We start from the raw sequence: 12,432 nt of genomic DNA on the forward strand, positions 1-12,432 counted from the left end.
CATCGGTTACAAGTTCGAAAGGTGATCCCTACACCACAGTGTAGAAATTGCTGGAGATTTGGCCATCCAGCGAAATATTGCAGATCTATCGCCGAATGCCCAGTCTGTGGTGCCGATGACCATTCTAATACGTCTTGCAATCAATCTCCCTCTTGCCTTAACTGTCATGAGGCTCACCCTTCGTACTCTCGCCGTTGTCAAGTCTATTTAAACGAGCGGGAAATCCGTTACCTCAAAGAGACAGAAGGTCTCCCTTATGCCATGGCAGTTTCTCATCTCCGCCTCCAAGGGAGACTCCCACGTGTTTCTTATTCCCGTGTTTCAAAACGTCCCCCCACTTCTGGTATCCCATCTTCTACACCCACCTCTGTGGTTACCTCTCCCATAGTCACTCCTGTATCTAATCCTTTTGCTGTCCTCGGCTCAGACGTCCCTACTTCAATGCCTCAGTCTGATCTCGCTTCTTCGTGTTCTCTCTCACAAGCCTCAGTATCGACGAGACCTCGTACGACACCTCCTCCCAATCGTCCCTCTACTTCTCAAAAGTCAAAAAAAGGTCCGTTAACACCTCCTACCCATCTTCCACCTCCTCATTTTACCCTCCCTGTCTCTGTCCCTGGTTCTCCCCCTCTCACTGGCTCAGTTACAAGTGTAGAGGTTCACCCTCCTCCTCGTACTGTACCTTCCTCCCCTGTTCCCTCCCAAGTTTCTTCCTCTTCTGCCACCTCCCAGGTTCCTGCCTCTTCTGTCCCCTGCCATGCTTCTCCAGTTCCCTCCACCCTTTCGCCCCCCCTACCTTGGTACAGTCCAATACAGTTCCAATCTTTACTCATCCTCCCCCTACCATTTCCAATATTGTCTCCCATACGACGTCTCTGAATTCCGAAACACTTGAAGCAATCTCTGAATATATTGCAGAGACCAAACCATCAATGGACACTGATCCACCTTCCGCTCTTTCTCTCTCCTCTGCTCCATCTGCGCAACTCCTTTCTTCACAGCGCACCGTTCCTTCGTTGCTTGAACGTTTTCCACTGTCTCCGCATGTGGACTTTTCTAACCCCTCTAGTCCGTAGGAACCCTTACCTGCGGATTTCAAGTATCTTTATCATTGCCAATCATGGCCTATTTACAGTGGAATATACGCGGCCTCAGGGGTAATCGGGGTGAGCTTCAGATGTTACTCTCCCAGTTTGCCCCTGTTGGTGTTTGCTTACAGGAACCAAAATTACACTCTGCTGTTATTTCTCCCATCTCAGGCTATAATTTATTGTATTCTTCAGATCCTTTTCCTGATGGGACCTTTAATGAAAGTGCCCTTCTTCTACGCACTGATATTCCGTACCATCAGCTATTTGTTCATACTTCGCTGCATTACACAGCAGCCCGTATCCACTTACATAGGTGGTATACGCTCTGTTTTTTATATCTCTCTCCTCGGGCATTATCTATTCCGGATATTGCCTTTCTTGTTTCGTCATTACCACCACCGATTTTGTTACTTGGTGATTTTAATGCCCACCATTTCCTCTGGGGGGGTCTCACTGTGATTCCCGTGGAATTCAGTTAGAGGCTTTTCTTGCCACCCACCCCCTCCATGTTTTAAATACATTTACTCACACCCATTTTGATCCTCGGACTCATACTCTCTCTTGCATCGATCTCTCAGTCTGCTCTTCCTCCGCCGCATTAGACTTCACTTGGTCTGTTCTCCCGGACTTACATGACAGTGATCATTTCCCAATCATTCTTACTTCCTCTTCATATTCGCCACCTCTTCGCATCCCACGCTGGCAATTTAATCGGGCAAATTGGAACCTTTACTCACACCTAACTGTTTTTAAAGAGGTTCCTTCTTCGTCCTCCATCGATGAGCTTTTACACCTCTTCTCGTCCTCCGTTTTCACCACAGCTTCTCATTCTATACCCCAAACTTCGGGCAGGCATTCTCAGAAATGCGTGCCTTGGTGGTCTCCTGCTTGTGCTCGTGCAGTACGTTTGAAACGCGCTGCATGGGGCAGGTACCGGTACAATAGAACCACAGAGAGACTCCTTGATTTTAAACAGAAGCGTGTGATCGCTCGCCGTGTCATCCGTGACGCTAAATGCACTTGCTGGCGAGATTATGTCTCCACCATCACCTCTGCTTCCTCTATGAGTGCAGTCTGGAAAAAATACGAAAACTGAGTGGTAAATATTCTCCTGACCCGGCTCCTGTTCTGCGGGTTGCCGGTGTTGATATAGCAAACCCACTAGATGTTGCCAATGAAATTGGCAATCATCTGGTCCGTATTTCTCAGGGACTCCATCTATGCCCCTCATTTCTTTCCTCAAAGTCTGCCAGAGAGTTAGCACCCTTGGACTTTTCTTCTCTCAGAGAAGAACAGTATAATGTGCCTTTTACACTTCAAGAACTGGAGGCAACACTCTCAGCTTGTCCATCATCGGCAGCTGGGCCCGACGACATTCATATTCGTATGCTACAACATTTACATCAGTCAGCCCTTGCAGTCCTATTACGCCTTTACAATCTTATTTGGTCACAAGGAGTTCTTCCACAGCTGTGGAAATCCGCCATTGTTCTCCCTTTCCGCAAACCAGGCACTACGGGACATGAAACCTCCCACTATCGTCCCATTGCTCTTACCAGTGCAGTTTGCAAAGTAATGGAACGCCTAGTAAATAGACGTTTAGTGTGGTATTTAGAGACACACAACAGTCTCTCCACTCGTCCATATGGCTTTCGTAAGGGACGTTCTACCATAGACCCCTTACTACGCTTGGATACGTATGTTCGTAATGCCTTTGCGAATAACCACTCAGTTATTGCCATATTTTTTGACCTTGAGAAGGCATATGACACAACTTGGAGGTATAATATTTTAGCCCAAGCCCACTCCTTAGGCCTTCGAGGCAATCTACCATCCTTCCTTAAGAACTTTTTAACTGACAGGCATTTCCATGTTCAGGTTAATAATGTGCTCTCCCCGGACTTTATCCAAGCTGAAGGTGTCCCCCAGGTATGTGTTCTGAGCACAACACTTTTTCTCCTTGCTATTAATGATTTGGCCTCTAGTCTTCCATCAAATATTTGGTCATCACTCTATGTTGATGACTTCGCTATTGCCTGTGCAGGCGCTGACTGTCACCTCATTACAGTTTCTCTCCAACATGCAGTCGACCGTGTTTCCAATTGGGCCACCACACGTGGGTTTAAATTTTCCAGCACTAAAACCCACCAAATTACTTTCACTAGACGCTCTGTCATCTCTGATCATCCTTTGTACCTCTATGGCTCCCGTATCCCTGAACGTGATACAGTCAAGTTTCTGGGCCTCCTCTTTGATCGTAGGTTATCCTGGAAACCTCACATTACCTCTCTGAAGGCAACTTGTCACAGCCGGCTGAACCTTCTTAAAACCCTTGCTCATCTTTCATGGGGAGCTGATCGTCGAACCCTCCTTCGCCTACATTCCACCCTTATTTCATCGAAACTTGATTATGGTGACCAGATCTATTCAGCGGCATCTCCTGCTACTCTCTCTAGCCTTAACCCCATTCATCACCAAGGATTACGTTTATGCCTTGGTGCTTTTCGCTCTTCCCCTGTCGAGAGCCTCTATGCAGAAGCGAATGTTCCATCCTTATCCGATCGCCGTGATGCCCATTGCCTGCGCTACTATGTACGCTCTCATGATCTCCGCAATCCTTCCATTTATAGAATGGTCACTGATATTAGTAGACATTCTTTATTTGTTCGCCGCCCCTGTTTACTCCGTCCCTTCTCTCTTCGCCTTCATTCGCTCTTGTCTTCTCTTCAACTACCACCTTTCTATGTACATGTAGCATCTCACTTTTCCCTACCCCCCTGGGAAGTTCCAGCTGTTCGAGTCTGTTCTTTCTCCCTCCCTTGCTCGAAAGCCCAACTGTCTACGGTCGCTTCCCGCTCTCTTTTTCTTGACCACTTTCACTCTCATTCTCATGCCATTGCTGTGTACACAGATGGCTCTAAGTCTTCTGACGGTGTAGGATTCGCGGCCGTGTTTCCGGACAGCGTCGTACAAGGGCATTTACTATCTTCGGCTAGTATTTTTACTGCTGAATTATATGCCATCCTTACAGCATTTATCCATATTGCATCTATGCCTGTGTCATCATTTGTGGTTGTCTCAGACTCCCTTAGTGCTTTACAGGCTATACGAAAATTTGATACACCTCACCCCTTAGTCCTCCGTATCCAACTTTGGCTACGCCGCATCTTTACCAAGCATAAAGATATTGTTTTTTGTTGGGTCCCTGGTCATGTTGACGTACAGGGCAATGAACAGGCAGACACTGCTGGGCGGTCAGCAGTACATGACCTACCAGTTTCTTATAGAGGTATTCCATTTACGGACTATTTTGCTGCAATATCTTCCCACCTTCACACCCGTTGGCAACAACGTTGGTCTACTATGCTCGGCAACAAACTTCAATCTATTAAACCGAGTATAGGTTACTGGCCATCTTCTTATCACCAGTGTCGAGGTTGGGAGACCACTCTCTCCCGTCTTCGCATTGGCCATACTCGTCTTACTCATGGATATCTCATGGAGAGGCGTCTTGCTCCTCTCTGTGAGAATTGCCAAGCTCCATTATCAGTCAGCCACATTCTGTTGGACTGCCCACTTTATCAACGAGCACGCAGAATTTACCTCTGTCGTCGTCTTCGCTCCGCTGCTCTCTCTTTACCTTCCCTTCTCGCTGATGGACCCACCTTTCATCCGGACTCTCTCATTGACTTTTTGACAACAACTGACTTACTTCACAAATTCTGATACCTTCAGCCCTTTCTACTTCAATCTCTTGCTACCCTCTACCCCCGTACTATCCCCTACCCCGCTGTTTTCTGTAACTTGCTGATCATCCCTCCTCCCTTCTGCCATCCAATACCCTCGCTTCCTTCCCTACCCTGCAGCGCTGTATAGCCCTTGTGGCTTAGCGCTTCTTTTTGATTATAATAATAATACAAGTGTTTCCTGACGCGGGTCTTAGATAATGACCCGCCGTTGGAGCTTTTCGTTATCCGAGGCCTTCCGCTGGTTTCCGGTACACCCCTTTAAAAATTATGGTCATAGTTATATATGTAGGGGAAATGGTTACCTTTGTGTTACACGTTGGAGAAAAGATGAACACTTAGAAATTCAAAGATAGATATCAAACATTAAGCAGATATTAAACTAAATCACATCTCTTGACTTTTATGCCTTTTCTGTAACTTGGTTCAAAGTGTTTCTTACCGTAAATTCTTCCATTATGTCATGAGAACCTATGGCCTTGTTCAGATAGGCCTCAATCCCGTCATGTGGGATACGTCTACTGATGTTGGCATATATATCTTCATCCTTACTGAAAATGTTCTCATATATGTTAGCATCATCATCTGGTGGTGGAGACAGGTCACTCCCAGTGTAGACATCCTGTTCAGAAACATGTGAAGAAACAAAAGAAAAAATAACCAAAGCTAAACAGTGCAAAAAAACCAACTTAATGATGATGGGAGAACATAAGTATTATATGTAAATTAACTTACAGTATTATATACATAAATATTTTTCAACTAATTAATAATACAAAAGTCGAAGAAGTCTTATCTACTGACTAATTAGTATTTCCTAGTGAATAGCAATTACATGTCAGCATAACTGCACGAAACAGGAGAAAATGGTGACCCAAGAATTGCCTGTCTTGAGTCAATTTTTAAAGTAGAATTGAGTAGACATTATTTGTTATGATTTTTACATAAATGTCAAATACGTGCACTAAAAATGTAAAGTGTGTTTATTGTAGGCTAATTCCTTTCATGAAATTTAAGAAATGTGCAGTATTCTCGTAAAATAAAAAAAAAAACATCACAACTGATAAAATACTTAGAATTTCCTATTTGATGATACAATCCCAAAAAATGATCTTGTTGCGAAAGTCATAGAGCATTTACCAAGCATTCACACTGTAAGTAATACTTGAAATTCCCAGATGATGGCATCCATGAGTGGCATGGGTCTCATAATGATTTCATTCTCTTCCAACACTTCATCCACTCAAATGACAAATAATTTCTGAGACTCGACAATTGTAGCCACTAATAGGTGAGTACTTTTTTTTTGTGACACACACACACACACACACACACACACACACACACACAATCACGGGGCATACGTGGAAGCTGAAAAAAAACAGACGAGCCTTAGGAATGTAAGAAAATATTTCTTTAGTGTGAGAATGGTTGAAAAGTGAAGTGATTTGAATGGGGCGGTATGGAGGCAAACTCAATACACAGCTTCAAGACGAGATATAAAAAATGCCCAAGAAGCCTGTACATCCACATACTAGAGTACGAGTACCAGAATGATTTTTAGCTGAGAAATCAATTCCATGAACTGCTTTAAACAAAGGCAGTTAAACTTTATCTTAAATACAAGAGTGTCACAACTTTGAATAACAGAAGATTTTTGGTGAGTGCTGGGAATGATAGTTATACACTAGCTGAAGAATCATCTGACTTTTCTGGCAGTATTTTACCAGAGAGCCCATATACTGAACTACTGAATAAGAGGGAATATATTAAAAAAAATTCTGAACGTGCCTCCTTAGATTAGACGAAAAGTTTGAATTGAAGCTACGGGGAAAATCAGGTTACACCAAGCTACACTTTTTAAAAAATGGAAAGTACAGGGGGTGGGAGGAAAAAATGATGATAAAAGAAACAAACGGGAAGCATTATTAATTAAAAGGACAGAGTGGACAGAAAATCTAGTTGCCCGTTCATTGATGTTGCAATATGAATGTGACCAAATAAAGTTAGTTGGAGAGGGCATTATCTTAATTTGTACTATGGTAGTGCTTCTGTGTGCCACTGACACTTACTTATCAGATACTGGATAATTTAACTCTCCTCACCTGAATTTTTAAAGATTATTAAAGCACTTTTTGTATTATTTTCAAGTATTGACTAAATTCCAGAAATATAGTAGTGCAAAAAAACATCAGAGGATAAGGTATAAAGAACAACAGAATATGTTTAGATGTGGTTTCCTGTAGAATATATTTAGATGTGGTTCCCAATTTATATATGTAAAGGTAGAAAGTTGAAAGTGAACACAGATAAGAGTAATGTGATATGGGTATCAAACGATTTAGATAAAGAAAATTGGATATCACACTGGAGACAGGGAGTATGGAAGAAATGAATGTGTTCAGATGCTTGGGAGTTGACTTGTCAGCAGATGGGTTTATGATAACGAAGATAACCATGGAATTGATGAAGAAAAAAAGGTGAGTGATGCATTGAGGTATCTGTGGAGAGAGCAAAAGTTATCCATGGAGGCAAAGAAGGGAATGTACGAGAGTATAGTGGTACCAACACTCTTACATGGGTGTGAAGCTTGGGTTGTAAATGCTGCAGCAAGAAGGAGGCTGGAGGCAGTGGAGATGTGTCGAAGGGCAATGTATGGTGTAAATATTATGCAGAGAATTCGTAGTGTGGAACTTAGGAGGGGGTATGGAGTTACTAAAAGTATTAGTCATAGGACTGAACAGGGGTTGTTGAGGTGGTTTGGTCATTTAGAGAGAATGGAACAAAGTAGAATGACTTGGAGAGCGTATAAATCTGTACGGGAAGGAAGGCGGGGTAGGGGGTCGTTCTCAAAATGGTTAGAGGGAGGGGGTAAAGGAGGTTTTGTGGGTGAGGGGCTTTGAGACGAATGGTTTTTGGGACCTGACGAGCTGTTGGAATGTGAGCAGGGTAATATTTTGTGAAGGGATTCAGTGAAACCGGTTAGCCGGACTTGAGTCCTGGAAGTGGGAAGTACAATGCCTGCATTTTAAAGGAGGAGTTTGGATATTGGCAGCTTGGATTATTATTATAATCAAAAAGAAGCACTAAGCCACAAGGGCTATACAGCACTGCAGGGCAGGAAGGAAATGAGGGCATCAGGTGGCAAAAGGGAGGTGGATGAGTAATAGGTTATGGATAACAGCGGAGCAGTGGATGGTGAAAGGGTAAAGGGCAGCAAGAGACTGAGCTAGAAAGGGCTGAGGGGAGTGGGTAAGGTATCATCAGAGTTCGTGGAGTAAATCAGTCGTTGTCAAGAAGTCAATGAGAGAGTCAGGATTAAAGGAGGGTCCATCAGCAAGAAGGGAAGGTAAAGAGAGAGTAGTAGAATGAAGACGGCGTTGGAGGTAAATTCTGCGTGCTCATTGATAGAGAGGGCAGTCTAACAGAATGTGGCTAATCGATACTGGAACTTGACACTGCTCACAGAGAGGTACAGGGTGCCTCTCCATGAGATACCCGTGAGTAAGACGAGTGTGGCCAATGCGAAGACGGGAGAGAGTGGTCTCCCAACCACGGCACTGATGACAAGAAGACGGCCAGTAACCTATGCTCGGTTTAATAGGATGAAGTTTGTTACCAAGCAGAGTTGACCAACGTTGCCAACGGGTGCGAAGGTGGGCAGCTATTGTAGCAAAATAGTCCAGAAATGGAACACCTCTATAGGAAATTGGTAGGTCATGTACTGCTGACCGCGCAGCAGTGTCTGCCTGTTCATTGCCCTGTACGTCGACATGACCAGGGACCCAACAAAAAATAATATCTTTATGCTTCGTAGAGATACGGTGTAGCCAAAGTTGGATACGGAGAACCAGGGGGTGAGATGTATCAAATTTTCGTATAGCCTGTAGAGCACTAAGGGAGTCTGAGACTACCACAAATGATGACACAGGCATAGATGCAATACGAATAAGTGCTGCAAGAATGGCATACAGTTCAGCAGTAAAAATGCTAGCAGAAGATAGTAAGTGCCCCCGCACGACGCTGTCCGGAAACACTGCTGCGAATCCGACGCCGTCTGAAGACTTAGAGCCATCTGTGTACACAGCGGTGGCATGAGAATGGGAGTGGAAGTGATCAAGAAAAAGAGAGCGGGAAGCCACCGTAGGCAGTTGAGCTTTCGAGCAAGGGAGTGAGAAAGAACAGACCCGAACAGCTGGAACTTCCCAGGGGGGTAGGGAAAAGTGAGATGCTACCGATGTCCCGCAACACATACAGAGGACAGGAGTTCTCGGCTGTCAAAAGTTAAACGAGCCACATTGCAAGGGTAACATCTCCGCCCCCGGGCAGGAAGGACATAAGTTTCTACTTTGAGGATTGGGAGATCCTGGAGTTCCAGCTGTTCAAGAATGTCATTGCCACATGACTGGAAATTCTGTTGGACTATGGTATGGGGCAGAATGACAGTACCACTACAAGAATTGAGAGAAAGATGTTTTTCAATAGTGATAGGAGTAGTATCGATATTCGAAAGGAGAGAAAGATCATGAGCTTGGGTAGCATTCTGGACAGTGACGATGCACGTACCGCTCTTGAGAGCATGAAATGAAATATCTCTACCAACATGACGCAGGAGCGCTTTGCCAATACTATGGTCAGAAAGGTAGGCAGAAGAAGTCGGTCTTAAAGTAAAGAATTTAGTCCATTGTGTGGTCCAAAACTGAGCGTAGAGAGGGAGTGCTTGACGTGTCGGTCTTTTCCGAGTAGAATGGGAAGGTAACGAAGGAGCATCATCAGGAGATTGACGTTGGCGTTTAGGAGTAGGACCGGAGTTGGTCCGGCGTGAAATGGGCGGGTGATTCGAAAATTGCTGTACCGTAGAGGGAGAAGCCGGAAGCATAGTCAAAGGAGAGTGGAGTTCAGACAAATTGAAGGAGTCAGTCGAAGCCCCGGTACCTGAAGCGGGTGAGGAAACAGCACCAGCAAGAGGTACAGGGGCATCAGGAGTGTCCGAAGAGTGGTCTAAACACAAGGCAGGGTCAGAATGGGGTGCGGTATCAAGAAGGGGCCCGGGGCTAGTGGGTTCATGGATTGGGTTCTCCATGGTTAGGTTACTCCTTTGCTTTTTGTTTTTAAGAAAAAAAAGAAAGAAAAGAAAATAAAAATAAAAAAAGAATAAAAAAGGGGGGAGCGGGGAGGAATAGTTCCCAGGAGGAATGAAAGGGCGGGAAATCTCCCTCCGCACCCAAGAGGACCTCAGCACCGCTAGTAGCGCAGATGCAGCATGGAACCCGTGCCATACCCTACCCTTCATGCCAGTAAACCAGCAATCCGGGATAGCAACCTTACATCTGCCGAGCTACCTCGGTGGACAAAAGAGAGGGCGGCCGGATATTCGCCACAAAGCATACCTCCTTCGGCCACCACCCCCGGAATCCAAAAGGTGGCTTCCAGAGATACACCCGTCGCCCGAAAGACACCCAAAGCTACTCTGGGATACGGGAGAGGGATCGGGACATCCCCAGGCGATCCAGATTCCACGGCAAACTACGCCACCGCCAAGAACCTCAACGGAATGGGATGGACCCTGGTGTCCTTTCCCCTACCTAGGAACTAGCGCGCCTGTGGGAGAAATCCCAAAGGCCAAAACGAGGAAGGGCAAAAGGGAGGGGTGGGGAGGAGGAGGAGGAATGGAAAAAGGGGAGGATGGGATAGGGGAGGGGAGAATGGGGGGTAATTAGGTTCGGTCTGAGGAAGAAGACCGACAGGTCTAATTCCTCAGACCAAGAGCCTCTTCACCATGCCAAGGAGCCCCCCTTGAAGAGGTGGCAGCTTGGAGGGGCATCTAAACTGTCGTATCTGAGCGCCTCTGCAAAGACTGATTATTTATGAGTGATGGTGAAAGTGCTGAATGATGGTGAAAGTTTTTTTCTTTTTCTTGGGGGTCTTTCTTTTTGGGTCACCCTGCCTCGGTGGAAAACGGCCGACGAGTTATAAAAAAAAACATACATCATAGAGTTTATCCACTCTTGAAGAAGCCTCCACCAGCTATAGATCTTCCTTCTCTAACAAGACCACAAATGATGAGTGACAAATAAATATCGAAAGCGTGAGAACTAACCCCAGATAATGGAGGTAAAGAATCTGGAACAGGAGTTACGTTTCTCTGGCTTCGAGGAGAGTAGCGCTGATCCTGTAGAAAATAAATAGTGTATATCGTACCACATACTGATTGTATACTCTGTGGGTAAAAATGATAATATGATGTTAATACGGATATACGTATTAACGTTATCCCTGATGGGACTTGATCCATAAATATGTTTTAGCTTTTATTAATGATATACTGGGTAATTAAATAAAAACTTTCTACTGATTTCCTCACGTTTTCCAGTTATTTCATCATTTTGCTTGAGATAAATTACAAACGCGTAAATTGCTTGAGATAAATTACAACACGTATGTCTACTTAAATCATAAGAAAATTATTTTGGACTATGGGATAGTCTACAAGTTAGCTACCCATCTCTGTATAATACATCAATCAAAAGGCATTGTTCTAGGAAGTAATTGGCTTAGCGCTTCTTTTTGATTATAATAATAATAATCTAGGAAGTAATTCCACAAACATAGCAGTCCCACAGAAGATACTCCTAAGCAAATGCACCCAAAGTCGAAATTCCGCTAAACAAAGGCACTAATTCAGGAGCACCTCTGATAATTTTTAAATAGTACAGCAGCACAATAGTCTGACCCACACGACCAGAGTTGAATCAAGCGATCCTGGGACAAATGAGATGTTAGGTATGTTTCCTTTCACCTGTTTACCTAGCAGTAAATAGATACCAAGGTGTTAGCAGGCTGTTATGGGTGGCATCCTTGAGGGGAGGATTATATCTCAGCTTGTACTGTATACTTTCATACAGTATGAGCTGAGTTGATGTAGGATGACATTTCTATGCTGTCTTTTTTATAACAAACTTGTCGATATATTTTTCCACTGATATACAGTTTTTGGCCTGTAAATTCGATGTCAAAGAATAAGACTTGTCCAACATTTTATTACCGAAATATTTCGCCTGCACAAAGGAAATCTTCAGTCGAAAACTGGCCCATATTTGAAGAAGCCTGTTGTGCTGGCGAAACATTTCGGCAGTAAAGATACGTAAGCGTTGCATATGTGTCTTATTATTCAACTTTTCAGTATTGTTTACTATCAATAATATGTAAATTCAATGATGCAAGTGTACCTGTGGTGTGGCAAGAATATTGGGAACTGAGTGGCCATACTGGTCCGGTGCAACTCTTCCGTTATCGTAGACTTCCACTGCACGCTTACCTAGAAAAAAAATACATCCGCTCTTCATATACCCAAGAAGCACAGTATTTAAAGATGAAAGATATATAACAGTGTTCAATTGAGCATAATGTTTAATTGACCTGTATGGACCCAACAGTAGGTGGAGTTTACCTGTATGGACCCTACAGTAGGCGCAGTTGACCTGTATGGACCCTACAGCAAGTAGATTTGACCTGTATGGACCTCTACAGCAGGTAAAGCTGATTGTATGGACCCTACAGCAGGTGTTGACCTATATGGACCCCTACAGAGGTGG

General features: G+C 44.3%; 1 protein-coding gene and 1 long non-coding RNA gene across 3 annotated transcripts in view; one reads left to right on the top strand and one right to left on the bottom strand.

The window, feature by feature from the left end:
* The window catches only part of LOC128689536 (receptor-type tyrosine-protein phosphatase kappa-like), a 169,723-nt gene that overhangs the window by 24,367 nt on the left and 132,924 nt on the right, over positions 1 to 12,432 (bottom strand). For both annotated transcript variants that reach the window (XM_070086110.1, XM_070086109.1), the window contains exons 29-31: positions 12,067 to 12,155; positions 10,938 to 11,009; positions 5,280 to 5,459 (exon numbers count right to left, since the gene is read on the bottom strand). In XM_070086110.1, coding sequence (XP_069942211.1) covers positions 5,280 to 5,459; positions 10,938 to 11,009; positions 12,067 to 12,155 — 341 coding nt within the window. The remainder of the gene's footprint in view (positions 1 to 5,279; positions 5,460 to 10,937; positions 11,010 to 12,066; positions 12,156 to 12,432) is intronic.
* Positions 1 to 12,432, top strand: part of LOC138852853 (uncharacterized) — a 37,966-nt gene that overhangs the window by 13,867 nt on the left and 11,667 nt on the right. The window lies entirely within an intron of this gene.

Source organism: Cherax quadricarinatus, chromosome 18, assembly GCF_038502225.1.
Source record: "Cherax quadricarinatus isolate ZL_2023a chromosome 18, ASM3850222v1, whole genome shotgun sequence".
In the NCBI taxonomy this organism is placed as follows: Eukaryota; Metazoa; Arthropoda; class Malacostraca; order Decapoda; family Parastacidae; genus Cherax; species Cherax quadricarinatus.